At 43.6% G+C, this 24272-nt stretch overlaps 1 protein-coding gene across 1 annotated transcript in view; it reads right to left on the bottom strand.

Annotated features, from left to right (window-relative positions):
- Positions 1–997: 997 nt before the first annotated feature.
- ppp1r21 (protein phosphatase 1, regulatory subunit 21) overlaps positions 998–24272 on the bottom strand; it is a 46003-nt gene continuing 22728 nt past the window's right edge. The window contains exons 10-22 of the mRNA XM_079512206.1: positions 23368–23469; positions 23166–23254; positions 22265–22401; positions 20987–21079; positions 18844–18971; positions 11352–11504; positions 10818–10910; positions 9685–9933; positions 7656–7691; positions 6818–6934; positions 5156–5254; positions 4476–4604; positions 998–1219 (exon numbers count right to left, since the gene is read on the bottom strand). Coding sequence (XP_079368332.1) covers positions 1190–1219; positions 4476–4604; positions 5156–5254; positions 6818–6934; positions 7656–7691; positions 9685–9933; positions 10818–10910; positions 11352–11504; positions 18844–18971; positions 20987–21079; positions 22265–22401; positions 23166–23254; positions 23368–23469 — 1455 coding nt within the window. The 3' untranslated portion in view covers positions 998–1189. The remainder of the gene's footprint in view (positions 1220–4475; positions 4605–5155; positions 5255–6817; positions 6935–7655; positions 7692–9684; positions 9934–10817; positions 10911–11351; positions 11505–18843; positions 18972–20986; positions 21080–22264; positions 22402–23165; positions 23255–23367; positions 23470–24272) is intronic.

Here is a 24272-nt window from a genome sequence, read left to right as displayed (position 1 = left end):
TCACTATATAGGCCCTAGTTGAGCACTTAGCCAAAATATTATCCAGTTCAGTCTAAAGCTTAGTACAAAGCTCAACAATAGTCATCTTAGTTTGTTTGCAAGCCTGGTGCGACAGACACACGATTAGACCAACACACTTTTGTCTGAAAGAATGAAAAAATACATACACACATGTCCACACCATAGAGTAATAAAAGGACAGAGACCGAACCGGAGCGACAGCCACGACGCCCTCGCTATTCATTTCAGTGGAAGTTGCTCAGTGGCGTTTTGAAGCACCCGGAAGAACCGCCTACTTCCGCATTTGGACACAAACAGTTGCGTGTCCAAATGTGGAAGTGCAACCGAGCGCTCAATGTTAAACCCGAGCTGCACAGGGTTTCCTCAGGCAAAATGCAGGGGCCCGCCTGCATTCTCAACTCTGACCAGTAGGGCCGAATGCTTCAACACTGGAGAGGCTTCAACGCTGGAGAGGCTCCCGGGCGGGGGTTTGGTCCACACCACTTTTTTCTCAAATCATGTTTGTCCATAGATTAGCAATAGCAACACAATCTTGTTCAGTGTTTTCTGTCAGTCCCACACGCACATTAAACTGAGAAAGACACACACACACACACACGCACACGCACACGCACACACACACACGCACACAAATCAACAGGGTTTGGTCTTCAAGTCTTCACTTCAGTAAGCATTAGCAAGGCTTAAATTGTCCATCCCCCTCGGGGGAAGAGCTTTGTGTTCCCACCCTGCCGTGTGGCCACAAGGTCAAGCAGCTGCTTCCCTGAGGTTTCAGGAAGCATTTTACAAATTATGTCATAGTTAGCGCTGTAAAAATGGGAAAGAAAAAAACATTGCTCTTCCTCCTCAGTCAGGCATTTTCAACCTGTGGCCACTGTGTGACAGTGGAGAGAGCTGAGGGTCAGGTAGCTCCTCCTCCCTGTGGTTTTGGTGATGGTAGTAGTAACACGTCTCTACTGGGGGGCCCCACCATCCAGGTCTTCTCTCAGGGTGCCCGTTGATGGTAGTAGTAACAGGTCTCTACTTGGGGGGCCCCACCATCCAGGTCTTCTCTCAGGGTGCCCGTGTGATGGTAGTAGTAACAGGTCTCTACTGGGGGGCCCCACCATCCAGATCTTCTCTCAGGGTGCCCGTGTGATGCCAAACAGAGCCAGCTCCCGTACAGCTCTTAGCGCCCTTTGTTCTTTTTGGCATTTCCCTAAAGGAAGAACAACAACAGAGTATTTGATATAAATGATAGCATTTAAAACCGTAAAACAAATAACCAGTAAGACGCCCTGAGGGCGAGAAGCGACCTCGCCCTAAAGGGCGAGGTCCGCATCCGCCTGGGTGACGGCAGGGTGCTGGGCGAACGCTGGTGCTTTGGCAAGGGGGGGTCAGATCAACATATGGAATGAATTCTGTACTGGCCATATATCGAGTCTTGAGTGTACAACATACAACATATGGAATGTCAGAACAGGAAGGACGGGTGGGGAAGGATCAACATATGGAATGTCAGAACAGGAAGGACGGGTGGGGAAGGATCAACATATGTAATGTCAGAACAGGTCAGCTCCATATATGGAGATCTAAGGGTTTGAGGTTTGAAGTCAGATGTAGAGTCGCTGGCCAGCTCCATATATGCAGATCTAGGTGAACGAACCAACAGGAAATTATACGGCCATATATTGACATTCCCATATATGGGCAACGGCCCCTGGCGATGTCGTCTACGTAGCGACTACAAATATGCCCGTATATGGGGAGATCCCTGATGATGTCACGAGGCATGACCATATATGGAGGCGTGGGTGACTAGTCGTGATGTCACGATCCGTGACCATATATGGAGGCGTGGGTTGACTAACGGACGGACGGACTGACGGGAAATGCACGTTTTCATAGTAAATGCGACCTGCGGTCGCAATAAAGGGCTAGAATTCCTTTATTTTTCCCCTTTGTTTCTCTACGTTGGACTTCAAAATATTGAAATGGGGTTGGGAGGTTTAGTTGGTTCTTGGCTAGCAGAAGAAAAGAAAAAATCAATATCACCACACTTGTCTTGTCTTGTAACTGTCCAACGCACATACTTTAACAGACTTCTCCACTTCACCAACCTTTACTTAATGACTTTTTCAGATGGTGCTGACAGGTGCTTTTCCCATCAGGCCAGGCAGCTGCCAACTGCCCGAAACGTTAGAATGTCACGCGTTACATGATAAGTCCAAATGATTGCTCCAAATCCCAAAAGCTACTGACTGCATTCATATGTTGATGCTTCTTCCTTTAGATTCAAGACGTATCACTCCATATAAATGACAGACGTAAATCTCCCCTCAGTGTTTCTCAGCTGTGTACGGTTTTCCAGCAGCAACTTGTAGTAATAGAGATTGAGTCCAGGGGGAACGATAGATCATTTTTGACAAATATGTGCATTTTGAGGACTAAATACGAAGCTCCTCTTGAAATGGCATTTGGCTAAAAGTGATGTATGATTTTCCAGATTGTCTGGAGGGACACCGACAGTCGCCGTGTTTTTATCTTTATAGATAAGATATATAAGACAGAGATATCTTTGACAAAATAAACATATACAGTACAATCTGTCAAATGCATAAAACACAATAAAGATTGAGTGCTTATTTCCATTGCGTCACTGCACAGCTGGCTGTGCTGTTTTGGATTTGAGTTTAAAGTGGCCATATTATACTAACTAACTATGCTCTGAGAGGTCGCTGTGCTTGCTTTTGTTTTCACTTTACATCTCCAGTTTGTCAATTACTATTAAGGTATTTTTTATATTTTCAATAAAGTTTGTAAAACTGAAATTAGAATAGGGGCTGTATTTCAGGTTCTGATAGCTGCCAGAAGTGTGTGGTTTATCTATGTGAATACAGCCATGTTTTAAAAAAGGAAACATTCAGTATAGGGGCGGCAGTGGCTCAGGGGTAGAGTGACCGGACGGGAACCGCAAGGTTCCCAGTTCGAACCCGGGCTCCCCCAGAGCTAGTGTCGAAGTGTCCTTGAGCAAGACTCTGAACCCCAAATTGCTCCCGATGTGCAGGTTGGTACCTTGCATGGTTTCCTCTGGCATCGGTGTGTGAATGGGTGAATGTAATGCACAGTCTCTGGAAAAGCTCCTTGGATAAAGGCGCTATATAAATGGTAAATGGTAAATGCATTTATATAGCGCCTTTATTCAAGGCGCTTTACATAGCGGAAGCCATGCAAGGTACCAACCAGCACATCGGGAGCAATTTGGGGTTCAGTGTCTTGCCCAAGGACACTTCGACATGTAGACAGGAGGAGCCGGGATTCGAACCGCCAACCCATGGATCATTGGACGACCTGCTCTACCTCCTGAGCCACAGTCGCACCACAGTCGCACCATTTATAAATGCACCATTTATTGAAGCCTTACATGCAAAGGAGCACACTAGCATGCAACTATTGATTATTTTCGTAGCCATTATTCTATCGATACATTTGATAAATGGAATAATCCAGAAGCTTGTTTAGCCCATTTAGACCTGAGGACCTTATAGATTTGAACCTGAAGTGGTTATTTTAAACTTTATTTTTAACCATTATTTTAAACTTTAATCTGTTGAAAAATTGTGTTCACAGCAAACGTTTTTAACTCAAACATTTGCTTCTGGGTGGGTCCCTGGAACAACACATTTCGAGATGGGAGTCTGCGACCAATACATATCATTCTGGTGGTCCTTGACATGAAAAAGGTTGAGAACCACTGATATAGAGCGGACGTAGAATACACACATCGACAGGCTGGGTGCTGGGCTAAAGAAACTTAAGTAGGTATTGGATGGAGCCCGCACACCACAGGTACAAGAAAGGCGTTCTTTATTGAAAATTCTTCGTCAGAATTTTCAATAAAGAACGCCTTTCTTGTACCTGTGGTGTGCGGGCTCCATCCAATACCAACCACTGATATAGAAACATGATTTAGAACAGTGGTTCCCAAAGTGGGGTCCGGGGACCCCCAGGGGTACTTGAGGGAGTTCCAGGGGGGACCCATGAGCTAAATGATAATTTGCAACCAAATGGACCCTTATGGGTCTGTAACTCTGAGAGTGTACAAATGGAACCAAATGGACCCGTACACTCTCAGAGTTAAATTAACAGTGGTTTTACAATATAAATTGGGGGTACCAGAGATAGAAATGCCATTAAATCAGGGGTCCGTAGCGTAATGCGTGTTAAAATGGGTGTCCATGAAATTAACATGTTTCGGAATCACTGCTAGAGTCGTAAAAATCCTCCCTTATCGAGGTCACTGGCATATGTTTTCAAATGGGGGGTCCGTGGCCTAATAAATGTTGATTTGGGGGTTCTTGACACAAAAAAGTTTGGGAACCACTGATTTAGAAGACATTTGTAGAATCTGGTCCTCAGGTCTGAATAAATGTTGCACTCCTAGAGCACACACGTTGCCTCACAGCCAGCCATACCTTGCTGCCCAGTTTAAGCGTGTCAATCTCTTCTCTCTGCTTGGTCAGCGTCTCATTCATAATGCACAGGTGGTCACTCATCATGCTCAGCTGGTCCTCATAGCTTCTCTTTGTCGTGGTCAACTCGTCCTGTAAAGCAGACACTTGTTATGACACTGGTTTTTCAAAGTTGGGTTCTGGAAGGGGTTCCAGGGGGTGCCCAACTAAATAAGGAACGGTTTAACCCATTTTGGGCGGGAACCCCTTTTGGTGTTTTAACTAAGCATTATGTTATACTTTAGCTATTGAAAAATAGCAGATCTACAAGCTCATAGCGCGCCACCGAGTGGCGCGCTACGAGCTTGTAGGTCTGCTATTTTTGAAAAATCGTGAAAATGCGGCACAAATCTTTGAATATAATATATTCTTTCAGAAGACTTTTTTTTATTTCGACGTCAGGCCTAAATGGGTTAAACACGTAAGTTCCATTTTATTTGTCGTATATAAAAAAAAAAAAAAATCCAATCTACAAGCTCACAACACAAGGACCCCCATCAATTTGGGAGGCCATGACATGAAAATGTTGGGCTATGAGAGTCCATTTGCCTGTTTTGTGAATGAGAATTCGAAGATGTAACTGAGAACTGGTGGTTGCTTGCATTTATTACAGAATCGTTTCTTTTCAGTTTGTGAAAATGTACCTGCAAGCGTGTGATGTTCTGAGTCGCCAATTTGACCTCCTCGGTCAGAGTCTCTCGTGACTTTTCGGCGATGGCTAAACGCTTGGCCAAGGCTCGGCACTGTAAAACAAAAGCAAAATAGAATTAAAAGATGGATGCACAAACAGCAGTGTCAAGATTGAATTTCTTGACCTGGGCCGGCCGAGCGGTCCAGGCACCTAGGCTGGCCGAGCGGTCCAGGCACCTGGGCTGGCCGAGCGGTCCAGGCACCTGGGCCGGCCGGTCCAGGCACCTGGGCCGGCCGAGCGGTCTAGGCACCTAGGCTGGCCGAGCGGTCCAGGCACCTGGGCCGGCCGAGCGGTCCAGGCACCTAGGCTGGTAATCCTGGTAAGCCTGACAGTGTGTCGCGGGTTCGAGTCCCGAGCCCAACAACCTTTGCTGCGTGTTTCCCCCCCCCCAATCTCTCTCCCCATTTCCTGTCAAACTAAGGCAAAATATCTTAAAATAAAATAAAAAAAGATTTTTTTTTTTTACATTCCATAAAAAGGAATACAATATTTTATTAATATCTCCCCCTTTCCTGTCGAACTACTGTTAATCTATCAATAAAGGCAAAAAGGCCCAAAGAATATCTTAAAAAAACTAAAACAAACATTCCATCAAAAGGAATACAATATTACAGGTCTTGGGGTTTGGCTCTTCAACATCGCAGCAACAAGACCAAACAGCAGAATAATGCAATAAAATAACAATAGCCATAATAGTAAATAAAAACGCTACTAAAATAAAATGCAACAAAAATATCACACTGTGAGGTGTTAATATTGTTTTATCGTGTGAGTGTTTAGGTGTACAATTATGTGTTGTAAGTGTCGGGTGCCTGTGTGTGGGATGCGTTGAAATAACATAAATGTGTGGTTGTGTGTAAGTACTGTATGTGTGTAGCAGGTCCAGCCTTAATATCTGTGCATCAGTTTTCTTTTCTTTTTTTTGCCCATTTGTGTGATGGTGTACGTTCCTCTGAGTGAGTGCGTGTGTGTGTGTGTGTGTGGGGCACAGAGCAGGCAACAGGCCGTTAGTGTCCATTGTTCATATCAGTGTCTTGAGGAAGTGCTTAGGGCGAAACTGAGTCACAGTCGGGTGTATTCCTTCCTATTGCTATTCTAGAAACACACACATGACCAACACGTGTCAAGCAGTCACAGTTCAGCAGGATCTCGCTGGATCTTCATTCAGACGCAGCCTCCTCCGTATTGCATGAAACTAAATGCTGTAATGTTTCCCTTAATAACCTTATGATGTACATGCAGCTGTGAGAAGCAAAGGAGGAAGAGGCAAGAGGAAAACAAAAATGGTTGCCCGGTGTTTCCTTTTTCTTTTTTTAGCTGAGCTAGTGGGTATATGTCGCTTTTCATTTGTATTTATTAATACACTCAAAAGTCCCTAAACACCTTTCTTACTTCCTTCAATGCCCACTGCTGAAGAAACAAAAAATAATTTAGATTGTGTGTGCGTGTGTGTGCGCGCGTGTGTGTGCCTGCGTGCGTGCGCTTTCCTTGCACACTGCCAGATGAATAAAAGGGTTAGGCTGCACTTCAGTGCTGTGAAAGACACGGGTCTTGTGCAATAAGACAGTAAAGCAGACAGACAGAGTGTTCTCCTGTGACAGAAGGAGAGCCTCACCTCGGAATGGAAGTGCACGGCCTTGCTGTCAGATATCTGCAGCTGGGTGGTGAGCTCTCCCACTCTGGCCATGTAGTGAGTCTTTATCATCTGTTCCCGGGACTCTTCATCTCCCACCTGCACACAAGACACAACATACTCCCTTGTTCATTGAACTCAGAGAGACTCGGGAGTGTACACTCTCTGCGAGAGAGTACAAATGTAACCAAATGCCAGAGTCCATTTGGTTACACTTGTACATTCTCAGAGTTGCAGATAAATATAAATAAATTAAAAACTGAGGATCGTATTGTGTAGATTAGTGTTGATTGTGTCGACTAAAACTATGACGAAAAATGTTCGTCGACCACCGTTTTACACTGAGGAAAACGGAATACAAACTTGGCCATGATGACTAAAACTATGTCTAAAAATATTGACAATTTCGTCAACAAATACAAACTACACTAAAATGTTAGGGAGGGCTAGTCCCTCCCTAACTGGAGAAGAGATTCAGTAGAACTAAAAGACAAGTCATTTTATGCTTGGTTGCATGCTGAAAGTAGCAGTTCTACAAGCTCACAACAACAAGCAAAAATAAAAAATGTAATGTAAAATGTAAAATCAGCCATTACAACCGCCAAAATACATTTTAGTCGACAAAATCAACTGTAGATTTACTCGACTTAAAATCTTATGATATTTAATCAACTAAAACTAGACTAACACTAAAACATTCCAGGTGACTAAAATGTGACTAAAACAAAATCAAAATTATTCAAAAAGACTATGACTAAAACTAAATCAAAATTTTGCTGTCAAAAACAACACTTTAGATCTGACATTCTGTAGCACTCACATGATCGACAGTAGGCGTTGTTGACAGCATGCCGACCTGGTGACGACAACACAAGGCAAAATAAACACATTGGGGACTGACACTGTCACGGATCAACTATTGTAAAATTCAACATCTTGGCAAGTTTCCCCATGAAGCCCCAGCAGGATTCTTACATTCACAGACCAAACTCACCATGGAAGCCACTACTATCTGAATCTGAATGCCAAAACACGCATGCGCGTGTTTTGGCATTTCCAGGCATGAAAAACGCGCATGCATATATGTGCATATATGTGGATAAATAGGAAATATATGTCTCTATATATCTTATGCAATTTATATTTCCATGTGGGGGGGTGCGTCAGCTAGGTCTGGAGGTAACAGGGGGTGCATGGTTTGGGAACCGCTGTGTTAGACAACCAGATGCAGAGAGTGAGCATGCATCCGTGTGATACAACTGGGGCACACGACGACAACAACAGAGTTCTGCCATCCTGCCACATCAGCACACTGGAAGTGTGGGTTTTATCAGCACATTGGAAGTGTGGGTTTTATTAAGGGAAAAATTTGGCCTAGTGTGGGAGCTAAACGAGAGGCTGATAATGCTCCTTCTGTTGAAGCCAACAACAGACGCCCATGCAATGGCCATTTGAAATCCTTCAGCTTGTCCTCGTGTAGCCAAAACAATCAGATATCTCCGTATACCGATACATCTTCAACGTGAAACAGTGAGGAAAAACAGCCGCAGACAAACCTTGTACTGCACTTTGAAAACAAATCGTATCACCTTTCCAATATGAAGGACAGCTGTAAATCCTTTTTTTAAATTGTAATTAGGGATGCATCGGTATCGGACGATATATTTGCCGTTATCGGTATCGGCAAATGAAACTGACCCGATGGCAGCAGCCGATATTTACGTGTTGTTGATAAGCATACATTTTGCGTTGGCTCTGCAGAGTACCAAGCTGTAGATTTATTTATTTTATTGAAGATTATATAAGTATATAAATATTATTTGTTTCCCTGGCACACTGGGAATTAGGGAAGCACGATATAATCAGTAGCATATCATATCGGCCATTGTTTTTCTCACCCCCCTAGTGGCGAAAAATAAAACTTCTGGGAACTCAGATTAATCAACCATAAAAATGCCATACCGTTATCGGAACAGTCTCAAAACAATCCAGATTATTTCATCAGTTTTCACCAGCAAAAATAATAAAAAATAAAAAATGTAAAAAAATAAAAAATAAAAAAAACATCAATGAGTTCTATATAAATCAAAAGTTTCTAGTACCTCTAGTCTAGAACAAAAGCCAAATTAAATATGATGTAAAATCTTAAGTAAAAATAAACTTATTCAGTTGTGAAAACTTGGAAGAGAGTATAGGCTATTTATTGATTGATTGAATACTTTATTAACGGGCTTTGGGCCAAGCCCTAGGGCTCAGGCTTGTTTCCATTGTGGTCCTCTGTATAATATCGGAATCATTCCGAATCGGTATCGGCAGATATGACCCTGCAAATAATCGGAGATCGGATATCGGCCATAATTTCAAAATCGTGCACCCCTACTGGCAATAAAAACAACAAAAACTAAATAAACATATATGGGTATCAGTATCGGCTATATTGTCATCGGTGGCTAAATTGTTATTTTAAACATCGGTTATTTAAACATCGGTAAAATTAAATTAGGTTTCATTTTACGCTCTCAAGAGTTAAATTGTTGTTAAGCAACTGCATTACTTAATTTTAAAAAAGTCTACACAATTAGAGAATGTAGAAGAATTGTTATTTTGATCAATGTTTGCCTGTTGTCTCTAATTGTGGACAAAATCTTATCCAACGACAACAAAATATTCAAAGTTTTGGATCTGAGAGGCTAAATCTCATCAAATAGTGGTTCCGTGGCTCAAATGGCGAATAAATAATGGGCCTTGATGTAAAAAGGGTTTGAAAACCACTGCTTTAGATGATCAGTCGGATCAATAGGCGTAGATCTCATCCAACCAAAGCTAAGGAGGACATAATGGCTGCATACCAGGCTGGTGCTCCTGGTCTCCTTCTGTTCCATGTCGGTATCCTCCTCTCCGCCGGGCGAGACGTCGTCGGCCGGCGGTGCGGCGTGGGCGGCCACGGGGCCCCCTCCGAGGGCCGCCGAAAGCTGGCTCTCCAGCTCGCCGATGCGCTGGCTCTCCTTCTCCAGCCTCACCTTCCCCAGCTGGGCCTCCAGGAGCCAGTGCTCCTTCTCCTGCTCCAGACGAGCGATCTTCTCCTGGCTCTGGTGCACCTGAGGGGAGGAGGCCACGGTGGTGCACAGAGGGAAGGAACAGACTGTGTGAGATCACTGAGGGGAGGAGGAGGCCACGGTGGTGCACAGAGGAAAGGAGCAGACTGTGTGAGATGATCACGGTGGAAGATGTATGACGGGGTAATGTCATTTAGCAAGACAGGGGAGAAAGTGGGAGAAAGTACAAGGGATAACATTTTCAGGAAATTAAGAAAACCTTATATTTTTTAAAACAATGCAATACTGCCTCATCAAAGTTGGTATTGTGACTTTATATATTGTCAATTACTTGCATGAGAGCGGGAGAGCGAGAGCAATATGTAGAATGGGTACATTAACACAATCAGCGCCGGGATTCCTTCAAAATAGGAGCTCTGGGGTGCCGGAAAGGCTTTTACTCTGATATCCACCCCCCGGAAACAATCCGGGGGAAAAAACGGAGAAATAGTTTGTTTTACTTTGCTAGCTTACATTTGCTATCGTTTTAATTTATACGATATATGATCCAAAAAGCGTTCATATTTTGAGGGAGAGGCGGATGAGGAGCAGAAATGAAGCGCTAGTATATCCATCAGATCAAAACCACAGAGAGCGCCCTGCCCTGGATTAGGAGAGACGACGTATTCTTTCTGCCGCGCTAACAGCTAAGTCAACGGGAAGCTAATATGGCCGTAGAGCGCGAAGGACGGTGGCCGAGTGTCCGAGTGAAAAATCTTGATTTTTTTTTTAAGTGCATCCCTCGATTGGATTCCCTAGGATGTGTGGCCACGTCCTACGGACGGAAACGGTTAACTACATTTCAATAAGGTGACACAGATGCGTCCTCATCTCTAAATGGGTGTAATGAGTGTGTGGAAATGGTCAGCAGGACCCGTTGAGCTAACCTGTTGAGTGAGACCCTCTCTGCTCTCGGTAGAGCTCGTCAGTATGCGCCGGTTTGAGAGAGCTTCTCTGTACGGAACGGACTGTGGTCTGGGCTGAAGAAAACAATGAAACAAAACAAAACGAAAATAAGACAAGGACAATACAGGGGAAAATATATTATAAGTTGTTATATGACAATGTGTATCATCATCATACTATATCATCATCATCATCATCATCCTATATCATCATCATCATCATCATCATACTATAATTAACCAAATGTCTGAATGTGTGTCTGAATGTGTGTCAGAAACACTGCCGTATCTCCTCACTGCCTGCACCAATCACTCCCACTTTTCACACAGGCATTGACCATAATAATATGGAGGTCTTAACGAAGCCCTTTTTTCAATTTAACAAATTATAGATTAATAATGAATTTATTAGTGAATTAAAACGCACCCAGGGCGCAGTACCCCCCACGGCCACAAGGGGGGGGGGTGCAATATTTCACAACGGGTAAGGGCTAGTTCAACAAAGGATATACAGACCTTTCTGATGGCGTGGATGTAAGAGGCTGCTTTCTTTTTGTTATCCAGCATGCTCTCGGCCTGCAAGGGGTTGAGGGCTACAGTCCCACCTCTCGGCCCATAGCCTGTGGACGATGTGAAGAAGTCCAGGTTGTTGCTGAAGAAGGTGGCGATCTGTAGAAGCAGATTAAGCCATTAAAACCTGGAACACATCTGTGTCACCTTTAGCTTTTAACCACTTTTAACCATCATCATTTTATAATTTAGCTGCTGGAAAAATAGCAGATTGAGTGCCGCACTATGAGCTTGAAAAATCGTGACTTGAACTTATATCTTTGCTTCTGGGGGGGGGGGGGGGGGGGTCCCTGGAACAACATATTTTCAGATGGGGATCGGCGGCCAATTACATATCATTTTTGGGGTCCTTGACATGAAGTAGTTTGAGAGAAGCACTGATATAGAAACAGGTTTTTTTCAGAAAACTGTCATGATGTAGAATCTGTTCTCAGGTTAAAGGTTAATATCTATAAGCACAGTACTTAAGAAAATGTACTTGGTTACTTTCACATCTGCGTATTCCAAGACTGCAGCTCCACCACCTGAGCCAGGATATGTGCATGTGTTTGTGGTTGAGTCAATACCAACAACTAGGCGGAATTTATCAGATAGTTGTGAGATTAGAGGCGGTTGAAACGAGGTGCAATTTTACAGGGCTTCTGCCATTAGTTGGCACATGTGGCTAGTCTGGCTTACCCACCCTGAGCCAACTGGGGGTAGATATTAGGTGTAATTGCTGCAGAAACAAAAGTATGGAGGAGGGAGGGAGACTAGAGAGCATACATTGCAGAACCAACACCTCAGCATAATGTTGTTAAGTACTATTTTGTTGAGAGAGAAGAGTGTTCATGTTGAGGTAGGATTTTGTGTAAAGGAAAGATAGCCTGGCTCGTACTGCACCACTGCAATGACTGCATAAATATAACGTGTAATAAATAATTGTTATAAACTTATATTACGACACTTGGTCCCATGGCTGGTTGAATTCTACTCTTTGACTCTTTATCATTATCATTATTATTATCATTATTATTTGTTTTAAATATATGACCCCCAGTAAGCGAGTCTAGCACCTGGTTTCAAAACTTAAATGGCTGTATTTAAAGCGCAAACTAGTAAGCATAAAGAGTCCAGGTGTAAGACGACCCTGGTGCTCCTCAAACCTGGCGTCTGCGCGACTCCAGAGGAGGACAGAAAGCAGGATCGAGATTTGTAGGTCAAACCTGACAAGGGAGATAGTGGTGGTGCACAGCGGCTGAAAGACTGTAGCTCCCTTAAAGGAGAATTCCATACTAAAAGGCTTTCTTACCTTTCTTTGTAGTTGTTACGTCCCCACCAAAGAGGTCCAGGTGTTATTTTGTGCAAAAGCTCCTTATTGGCTATTTCCCCTACCATAAGCCCTGAATGAATTGCATTGAATGGAATGGGAATTGAATGGGGCTAATTGAATGGGGCTAATTCGCTTATTTCCATCGCTCAAAATTATATTTTTTTTGTATATATCCTCTCTTCATAATGTAAATAATATCCCAAGCAGCACACTTTAGTACTTATTTAGATGGAAATAAGCAAATTAGCACAACACCCCATAGCCCCATTCAATTCCCATTCCATTCAATGCAATTCATTGAGGGCTTATGGTAGGGGAAATAGCCAATAAGGAGTGTTTGCACCAAAAAACACCTGGACCTCTTTGGTGGGGACATAACGACTACCAAGAAAGGTAAGAAAGCCTTCTAGCATGGAATTCTCCTTTAAACTCAATGGGTGCCAAGGACTTATTTAACTTCTTTTTCATGATGTCCTGGAGCGCCAAGGACGTGTTTTTTAACATGGTTAAAGACTTTTTTTTTTTAGAAAATAAATAAATAAAATGAAATAAAAAAATATATATATGGTGGCGGTCTGGGACATTTGGCGCCCCCTGGTGGCGGTGAATGAGTTCTGCAACTTGCCCGAGTGACGCTTCAAACAAAGCTGGCATTCACCAGACGTGTCTGATGAGCTACAGTTTGTGGACCTTGTTTTGTTTTATATTATTGCCTTATTTTGGTCTAGCACCTGCTGCTTTCTATCTAAAAACAAATAGCAGGAGTTTTATTTTTATATTTTATATGTCTGTTTAATACTTGCCCCCTGGGCTACTGTTACAAAAACCTGAATAAAAAGATTTTGAAAAGAAGAAAAGAAAAACAAATAGGTCTATAACCTCACAAAGCGACATGTAGTGAACCTGCACGTCGGATATCTTCTGCAAAGATATTTGATGTAGAAGGAAAAAGTCGGGGTCCAAATGTGGACTACATGGGGTTTAACCCAGATCTACAAGCTCGTAGCGCGCCACCGAGTGGCGCGCTACGAGCTTGTAGGTCTGCTATTTTTGAAAAATCGTAAAAATGTGGCACGAATATATATTCTTTCAAAGTGAATGTTTTTAACTCGGGTCTAAATGGGTTTAAGTGGTTAAACAGTTGTTGGATTTGCGCAACCCATCTAGTAAGGCTGCACGATATGGACAAAATCTAAATGTCATATCTCGATATTTATGCCAAATATTGCGATATCGATACGATGTACGATATTACCGTAAAAAAATCATATTAAAAATTGTAAGTGTTGCAACATTGAAAACTAAACATAATTAAATAAATGCATAATAACAAGTCAATATCATTCTTAATTTTAAGTGCTATTGGGTTCCCACACACACAACAATGAAAACTAGCATGGATGGGATGATGCTGGCTTTTGAAGTGGACGATATATATCGATATATCGCGATATCGTTGCCTTTTTGCGATACTGATATTGCGCATACCTCGATAACGATACGATATATTGTGCAGCCTTGCCATCTAGCCATTATGAAGCATGAGCCTCAGTTGTTACATTTACATCCAACATTTAGTCTTCACACTTGGGTGAAAGCATAACAAAACCTTGGCAAGGAGTCATAGGACACGGGCACTTTTTAAACACACACTCCTCAAGTTCATCCCCCGTGTAAGTGGCCGGTTAAGCCTTTAATTAAACCATGTTTGCATGAGAGGGAGTCGCTGTAAAAACCCAACGAGGGCCTGCTTTCGACAGCCAGGTCAGGGAGAGGACAACTCTGCCGCAAAATGTGAAGCGTCCGGGCTATTAGGTTGTTGTTTTTTTAATGTGGACCTGGCTGCTCATGAATCACCGTTCATTCTACACACATCAACAGCCAACATGCTGTTTACCACTAGACCCATGAGAAAGGCCAGAGGAGCAGAGCCAACAGCAATCACACACTGGTCTGTGTCTCCATGATGCGTGACTGACTGACTGACTGACTGACTGACTGCCACCTCCCTGACGGCTCAGCTGACCCACTGCTCTACATGCTTAATGGACACTTGGCCCAGGCCAGGGACCAGCTGTGGAGTCAGTTCATTGGTCAGTGTGTGTGTCTAAACCTTCCCCTGCTACCCACCTGAGCCCCACATTCTGTACTGCCATTATTGGAACGCCAATTGGCAAGTTGCTCTGGTTATCGTTATCGTTTTTGATTTGACATCTAATGCACATAGTCACGACTCACAACCCTTTAGAGCATAAAATGAAAATGAACCATAAAATGGTTTCATTTTACACACTCAATAGTCGAAGCTCTAATTAGGGTCCATTTGGTTACCAACTCTCCATCATTTAGCTGGGGACCACCCCGAACCCCCTCAAGGACCACTGGTGGTCCCCGGACCACCGGTGGTCCCCGGACCACTGGTACGGGTCCATTTGGTTTCATTGTACCGACACACTCAAGAGTTACATCATTCTCAAATATGTCTACACAATTAGAGAATGTAGAAGAATTGTTATTTTGATCAACTTTTGCCTGTTTTCTCTCCTACTTTGTATGTTACCACATCAATACAGCATGGCATTGTGGACAAAATCTTATGCAACGACAACAAAATATTTGTAGTTTTGGGTCAGAGGCGCTAACCAAATGTCATCAAATGGTGGTCCGTGGCATGAATGCAGAATAAATAATGGACCTTGGCATGAAAACCACTATTCTATAGGCTTGGAGAGGCCACATTCTACTTGACATTAATGGCAACCTGTCTACTCTGAGCCCAGCTTCTGCCCCCTGCTGGCAAGCCGGGGCCAGTTGCACTGAAATCTGATCTCAGAGAAAATGACATTTGCAACTTGAAATGGACCAGTGGTGAAGGGTTAGAATATAGATCTATTCTGTTACGTAAGTAAAAGTCCAGAATTCAAAATATACTTGAGTAAGTACAAAAGTATTGGTATCAAGATGTACTTAAAGTGCCAAAAGTAAAAGTACTCAATATGCAGAATGTCCCATTTCAAGTTTTCAATGTAAAAAATATATCTTTTGAAAATGCGTCGAATCGTGACGCATTGTGAGCTTGTAGATCAGCTATTTTCAAATGGCCGAAATGTATTTAGTGCTGAAGTGGTTAATGCATGTTTTGTAACAATAATAGTTTTAGAAAAGTAGTAACTAAAGTTTTTAAAAAAAAGTAGAAGTATTGGAAATACTCAAGTAAAGTACAAATACCTCAAAATTGTACTTTTTTTTTTTTTGGCTTTCGCCTATATTTTATAGTTTTTATGGAGGGACAGACAGTAGGCTGACAGGAAATGGGGAGAGAGATGGGGGGGAAGACATGCAGTAAAGGCCGTCGGGATCGGGAGTCGAACCCACGGCACACTGCCAGACTGGATTACCAGCCAAGGTGCCTGGACCGCTGAGCCATGGCCATTACCAGGGCGATGTGTGCAAACCAAAGAAAGGCAGGGCCCCAAAAAGCAGTCCAGACACCCATGCATTACATCATCCTCTACTCCACACATCCGAGACACAAGCAACTCACCAGGGTATTGGGTAACAGGGTGTTGTTCTGGGTCATACTAACATTCGAAAGATCTACGATTATCATGAATTACTGTCAATGAGGTGATGTCTGGTTTGTTGTCCTGGAGGTGGAGTTGTGTCGGTTAGGTTGGTAGCGCTGTTGTTAACATTAATATATATCTTGTCTGTGTTTATTTCACTTTAGTGACCCTGGGTGGGACAATGTGGGAGTGGGAGGGAGGGCAGGAAAAACATATGTTTATTATCCACATGTATGGACTGTATTTTGTATGATGGAAGCATAGAGTAATAAAGGATAGAGCGCGGACCGGGAGCGACAGCTATTAATTTCAACGGAAGTTTCTCAGTGGCATTTTTATTAAGCACCCAGAAGACTGCCGGAAGTACCATTATAACTCAATGTCTTGGGTCATGCACACAACAGCAGGGCTGCGGTGGTGTGTGACAACACGCTTTGACCATGAACCAGGCTTTAAGAGTCAATGGGCTCTATGCACACACACGCCATTTTGGAAAGAACTAGAGCGTTACAGGTGATACTAATGAAGGCTCTGTTCCATTCTGGTCAAACAAAGTCGGGGTGCTGCTATTGTGCGTGTTGGCTAACTGGAAAGTGTCCTTGAGTGGGTTCCAAAGGGCCCCGTACGGGTGTGTAACTCTGAGAGTGTACAAATGGAACCAAATAGACTGGTAAGGGACAAAGGGTCCATTTGGTTCCTTTTGTACAGTCTCAGAGTTATGGGGGGCCTTGAAATTAAATTGAGAACCACTGCACACTAAGGCCCAGGCCACACGTATATGGGTCTTTTGCAAAACGCACATTTCTCTGTGCGTTTGGGCCTTTCAGCCACACGCAAACGGCGTTTTCGGCCACTCAAACGGAGGTTTTTTTAAACGGATAAATAAGTGAAGATTTTCGAAAATATCCGGATCAGTGGAGCGGTGTAGTCATGCGAAACAGAGCTTTTGAGAAACGATGATGTCACCGCCACCGCCCACATGCAGCTTGTCAAGCAGAGGTCCTCACAAGTATAGGTAAAACACTGCCAGCCCAGTCCTCAGCGCAATGGCCCGTTGCGCAAAGAGGTTGAGATTTTACTCGTGCTATATTCAGATAATCTTCAACCGATTGTTATAATTCTAAGTGGTATATATTCCGTGAAGTTTATATTTTCATTGGGTGTACAAGTCATGTTTTTTAATATGCCTTCATCAAATGATATAGAGAGATGGTAGGGTAGTGCCCAAGCCCGTATAGCCATGCAGCCTGTATGATCTGTGGTGCGCTTGCTAGGCCTACACTCTCAATTAGGGATTTTCCCAGAGGTTAATTTCACTGATGTGTACAACCTTTATTCAAATAGTTTAATTTGTATTGGTGCCGAGTGCGAAGCCAATAGGTTAATTGCGGACCGCTACAGATAAACTGTGGATATTAACCTACCAATAAGGACCCAGGCCAAATGCCATTGCGCAGTAGCCTACAGTACCAACAAGTCTATGCGTGGTGTGTGCATAGCCGCATGTGAAACTATATCGTGCTGTATTTTGCATCATGGTCATGGTCATGCGAGGAGAGAGAGAGAGAGAGGGTGCAGAGAGAGAGAGAGAGAGAGAGGTGTGAATGGAATCGCATCGTGCGTGCGCATTATGGCACATCTCTCTCATGTTTAGGGCGCACCATTGACTGCATGTCACTGTGCCTACATGCTGACAATGTGCGCGTGAACTTGTATTAGCCTACATTATAACGTGACATTTATTATACAGCTCGAAAATATAGCCACTCTACAAGCTCACAACTGGTTGTGGACACTTCTATGGTCTGACTCTGCTATTAATTTCTGTGCAGGACTTGCCAGGTCGCCAGAGCAATGGTAAAGTGTCTATCATTTTTTAATTATATGGAGAGAAAAGTCGAGAGTCGGGATCTGGAGATTTACGCACATAGTGTGACATGCTGACAGACAATGAAAGAAACATATACTTCCACTCACAATTTAGGTGGCTTTTAAAATGCGGTACTTATTCCTTCATTAAAAATATGATTGGCACCTCATAAGTGTAAAAATAAAATCAAATAATATAGCCTACAATTGAAACCTGCTACTGCAGTGATTTTATCCTGTGTTCAATGCGTTTCTGCGTTTGTGTGTGGACATAGATATCTCTGTCGTATGGCCAAGGATTTTTTCTAAAACGGAGGACGAATATATCCGTTTTGCAAAAGATCCAGAGTAGTGTGGCCTGGGCCTAAATGGAACAGAGCCCTAATTAGTATCATCGGTAACACCTGTGGACAAGCAAAAATAAAAGAAGACAACACATCATTGCCTGCTGTGTGTGTGTACACTGTGTAATTTATAGAGGTATCTAAAGAGCACAAAGTATGTTTCTGAACGTACCAACTACCCAAGTATCGCGAGACTGCCCACCGTTTCCTGTCTGGCAACCAAATCTCGCGATACCTCCGAGACAGAAAGGCACTGTCCACATACGAAAAGCAATGTGATACGTCTTATTTTATATTCCTGAAACTATTAAATGACAAAGGTCTCAATGGTTCATAAGTAATGTTACCTTGCCAGTTACGCTGGTGAGAGAGCCCAGGGATCCCAGCAGACAGTCGCTGGTGGTACGGAGCTTCTGGGTCACAGTCGGAAGCTCCTGCTCCAAGCTGGCCTTCTGGTTGTAGTGCTTCGACATCTCTGGACACGTCGACGAGAAAGGAGCAGTGGGACAGGCATTTAACACAACTGCTCTGGAAAGTCACCAGCTTTTTTTTTGACAATTATTTTCCTTTTGCATTATTATGCCAATTTCTCATTTCTCAATCTATCTTCATATTATATAATTGGTCCTCACTAATGTTAACTAACAATAAGACAATTTATTTTTTTCTACTCGCTCTGTGTCTCATAGGAGCGCTGTGGGAAGTTATGAAACCGTCATTGACACCATCGTTTTTTTTAAACAAAATATTAAAATTTGTATTATCGCCAGAATGATGGCTTCCATTATAGCATTTTTACTTTTCTGGAATAGAAAGCCTGCCGTTTCTATTAGCTTGGAATCCCCATCGATGATTGATGGGGGTGAATGTGAATAAGTTTAAAGGACGACTTCACCACTTTTCAACCTATCTTCACATAATTGGTCCTCATTAAATGTTCATGATAAAATAGCACAATGGCTTTCTATTCGGTCTGCGTCTCAGTCTCATAGGAGGGCTGTGGGCAGTTCAGAAACCCGTCTTCCAGTGACATCATACCTCCTATGAGACGCAGACCGAATAGAAAATGATTGTGCTATTTTATCATGAACATTAGCGAGGACCAATTATATGAAGATGGGTTGAAAAGTGGTGAGGTCGTCATTTAAACACCTTCACGTCGAGGCTACTTCTTTTCACCCGACAGCGAAGAGTTTCCCCAGGAGGACGCAAAGCGTGTGGAGCTACACGATATTCTTCCTAGTCCCACAACCCACAGAACAGAAGAGTTTCCCCAGGAGGACGTAAAGCGTTTGGAGCTACATGATATTCTTCCTAGTCCCACAACCCACAGAACAGAAGAGTTTCCCCAGGAGGACGTAAAGCGTTTGGAGCTACATGATATTCTTCCTAGTCCCACAACCCACGAAACAGAAGAGTTTCCCCAGGAGGACGTAAAGCGTTTGGAGCTACATGATATTCTTCCTAGTCCCACAACCCACGGAACAGAAGAGTTTCCCCAGGAGGACATAAAGCGTGTGGAGCTACACGATATTCTTCCTAGTCCCACAACCCAACCTGTAGGAGTTACTAGTGCAACAGTGTGACAGAGATCACCCTCTCCACCTGGCTTCCCAGCCATGAACACAGCCAATTGTGTACGTTCAGAAGATACCCAGCCAAGCTGGAGGCACCGCAGAGGATTCAAACCGCTCATGTCTGCGGTGGCGGGCAGGAGAGTTAGGCCTGTGCCACCGCCACCCCCCCCCCCCCCCCCCCCCCATCTCTCTTGTAGGGAATTGTTATCTTGTTTTCTGGGATGCTCCAGTACTCAACGGAATTGTAAACCAACAATGCTACAACAAGCATAATGATATGTTATGTTTCTTAGCAACACATTAACATTGACAAATTGCAGGTCTCATCGAGTTATCTTTGGTCACACTGGGGGAGGGGGATGGCGTTGGGTAGGTGGAATAGACTTCCATATCAAGTGACTCTACTTAGCTAGAGAACACATCATTTTACCATTCAGCAGTGGTGGAAAAAGTACTCAAAGTTTTTACTTAACTAAAAGTACCAATACTGCAATGTAGAACTAATGTAAGTCCAGAATTCAAAATGTACCTGAGTAAAAGTACTAAAGTATAGGCATCAAAATGTACTTAAAGTACACATTATGCAGAATGTCCCATGTCAGTTTTCAAATGTATAAAATCCTTTGAAAATAGCCGATCTCAGCAGCCTAGGTGCCCAGACGGTTGAGCTAAAAAATACCAACACTTCGGGCTATGCACTCTCTGCCTTATATTGTGCCCAGGGTTTTCTCTTCGCAGATGAGTAAGCCTGGGACCGAGGCTAACAATAACCATATTAGGGCTTGAGTGAACATGAAGTAAAACATATTTTCAGTGCATGGCAACAGTGGGAGTGTGTTGTTGTGCAGTGCTGACGGTAAGCGTGGCTCTTCTAGGTCAAATGCAGTGTGTGTGACCGAGTGGTGCAGCTCACCTTTAATGCCATCGTGAAAGCTGTGCAGGCAGGCAGCCAGCTGGGTGAACACGGCAGAAGAGCTGCTCTGCGGCATGGCGTCCTGTCGCACACCTGACACACATTTTACACACATTGTAAAAAAAAAACACAAACACAACCACCTCCTCCTCCTCCTCCTCACCCCTTAACTTTCCGCCCTCCAATAAAGACGAATGCTTCAAAACCCTGGTAGCAGCTGCCGTCAGTTTGTTTCGCAAAACGTAGTATTGTAAATCATTGCGTTGAATCAAATGAGGTGACAAGTTTGGTCATTTGTTTAAAGCATAAAAGTCCTTATGGCCCCTACACACTGTAGGAGTTTAAAAGTTGTCGGCGAGTCATCAGATCGTTATGTATTTCACTACAGGAGTCTTTTTTTTTTTAAATCGACTGTCATTATATCTTTGTGGCTTTCATACTAAACGATTGGTCGCCGACTAGGGATTACACACTGCAAGAGTGTAATCTCAGTGTTCAGTGTTCACTGAATATCTAGCAAACCTGCTAGATATTCAGAAAAGGTCAGGAAGGCGTCGGCGAACGCTTTTAATTGGCACTGGTTCTTCTCGCAGCTCCTTTCACACACAGCGAGCAAAACCTCAGCGATCACAGCCCGATCTTGCGTCAGATCGGGAGTTTTGTCGGCGAGCGCCAAAAATGCTCCCCGACAGCATAATCGGAGCAAATATCGTGCAGTGTGTACGAGCCACTATACAGAGAGGGCATTGTTTTTTAATTAATGTGCCCGAAAATATATCTTTTTAACCCATTTTCTGCGGGAACCCCTTTTGGTGTTTTAAGCATTATGTTATGCTTTAGCTGTTGAAAAATAGCAGATCTACAAGCTCATAGCGCGCTACGAGCTTGTAGGTCTGCTATTTTTGAAAAATCGTGAAAATGTGGCACAAATCTTTGAATATATATTCTTTCAGAGCCAACGTTTTTAACTCAAATCTTTGTTTCTGAGGGGTTCCTGGATAACAATAACATATTTTCAGATGGGGGTCGGAGGCCAATTACATATCATTTTTGGGGTCCTTGACATGAAATATTGAGCACCACTGATACAGAAACATACGTTTTTTCAGAAAACTGTCAAGTTTCTGAAGACATTTTAAAAATGTCGACGTCAGGCCTAAATGGGTTAAACTGATGTTTGTGTTGTGTCACATTCACACAGCAATAAATGGCTGTACTTTTGATGAGGAACAAACAAAATTGAGAAGCTCAAAGCTCCCGGTGGTGGGGAGGACCTACTAGGTAAGGCCAAGAGGTTTATGTAGTTCTGTAGTTTCCCGAACACAGACGTCACCCGCTTCATGTCGCTCTGCAGCTCCTGGTTCTTAGCCGTGAGGACGGCGGTGCAGAGAGGAGACTCACACTCTTCTTCCAGGCTGATGAGAGAAAAGGAGAACAATCACTGACAAAGGCCATTTCTCTAGCACGCACACGCACGTGCAGAAACCATCCGCCACACACACACACACACACACACACACACACACAGAGTCACACACACACACACACACACACACACACACACACACACACACACACACACACACACACACACACACACACACACACACACACAGAGTCACACACAGAGTCACACACACAGAGTCACACACAGAGTCACACACACACACACACACACACACACACACACAGAGAGTCACACACACACACACAGAGAGTCACACACACAAAGTCACACACACAGAGAGTCACACACACAAAGTCACACACACACACACAGAGTCACACACACACACACACACACACACACACAGAGAGTCACACACAGAGTCACACACACACACACACACACACACACACACACACACAGAGAGTCACACACACAAAGAGTCACACACACAAAGTCACACACACACAGAGTCACACACACACACACACACACACAAAGTCACACACACACACAGAGTCACACACACACACACACACACACACACACACACAGAGTCAGTCACACACAAACACAGAGTCAGTCACACACACACACACACACACACACACACACACACACACACACACACACACACACACACACACACACACACACACACACACACACACACACACACACACACACACACACACACACACACACACACACACACACACACACACAGCTGACCTTTTCAGCTGGTAAGGAAGAATCTTCTGCAGGAAATTGGTGTACGTAGAGAAGTGATCTGCAAAGTTCTTCAGCTTTCCCACTGTCTCCTTCAAATCAACAGCACGCAAGTCAATACAATAAACAAGTGCCTACTAGAAGGTCACTGCATATTGGGCGGGGGGGGGCGGGCGGGGGGGAATAGAAAGACATCACCACTCACAAGCATGGTAACCGTGTCTTCTGTGATGCTCTGGTGTAGTTGCAGCAAGCCGTCCTCCAGAGGGCGCACATAGGCTGCATTCTCATGTAAGTATTGGGAAAACTGCATAGAGAGAGGGATAGTTATTTGAGGGATATAAGGAAACTAGTTCATAGACAGCAATGTGTACTATATATATATACATTAACTATATGCAGACCTTTTGGTTATGTGTGTGTGTGTGTGTGTGTGTGTGTGTGTGTGTGTGTGTGTGTGTGTGTGTGTGTGTGTGTGTGTGTGTGTGTGTGTGTGCGCGCTCTGGCTTTGTCATGATTTGCATTCACATTGAGGCCAAAGTAGTATGTTTGTTTACGACTACAGTAATTCCAGAATGTTTGTTTTGATCTGCACATGCAAAATAATCACGTATACGTGTGTGTGTGTGTGTGTGTGTGTGTGTGTGTGTGTGTGTGTGTGTGTGTGTGTGCCGGCAACCCAGTCATTTACGACCCGCCATGGAATCGTTGGCACTCGCAACCATCGCAAGCTATGAGTGCTAATAACACGACGTGGATTTGAACATTGATTGCAACGTGTCAATCATGCAATGTTCGTGCAAGATTCATGCACGTGTCTTTCAGTCAGACCCGGCAGTCTGACTGATAGAATGACTGACGGACAGAGGTTTCCTTAAAAATATCTTATAGATAGGATAACATACTGTGTACAGTAGGTACTTGAAGGGCAAGCATGAGCTCACAGTTATATGCAGAAACATATTCATTGTATTTTAGTACTGGTGAAAATGACATGAATCTACAGCAGGGGTGGGCAACTTTGACGATGGCGAGGGCCAATATATTTCCACACTCACTCCTGAGGGCCATGGTGCATATTAATGTCCTAGCAAAAATAGCCCATCTACA

Source organism: Electrona antarctica, assembly GCF_951216825.1.
Source record: "Electrona antarctica genome assembly, chromosome: 10".
Classification (NCBI taxonomy): Eukaryota; Metazoa; Chordata; class Actinopteri; order Myctophiformes; family Myctophidae; genus Electrona; species Electrona antarctica.
The sequence above is the reverse complement of the archived record's forward strand: the minus strand, read 5'-3'. Positions and strand labels throughout refer to the sequence as shown.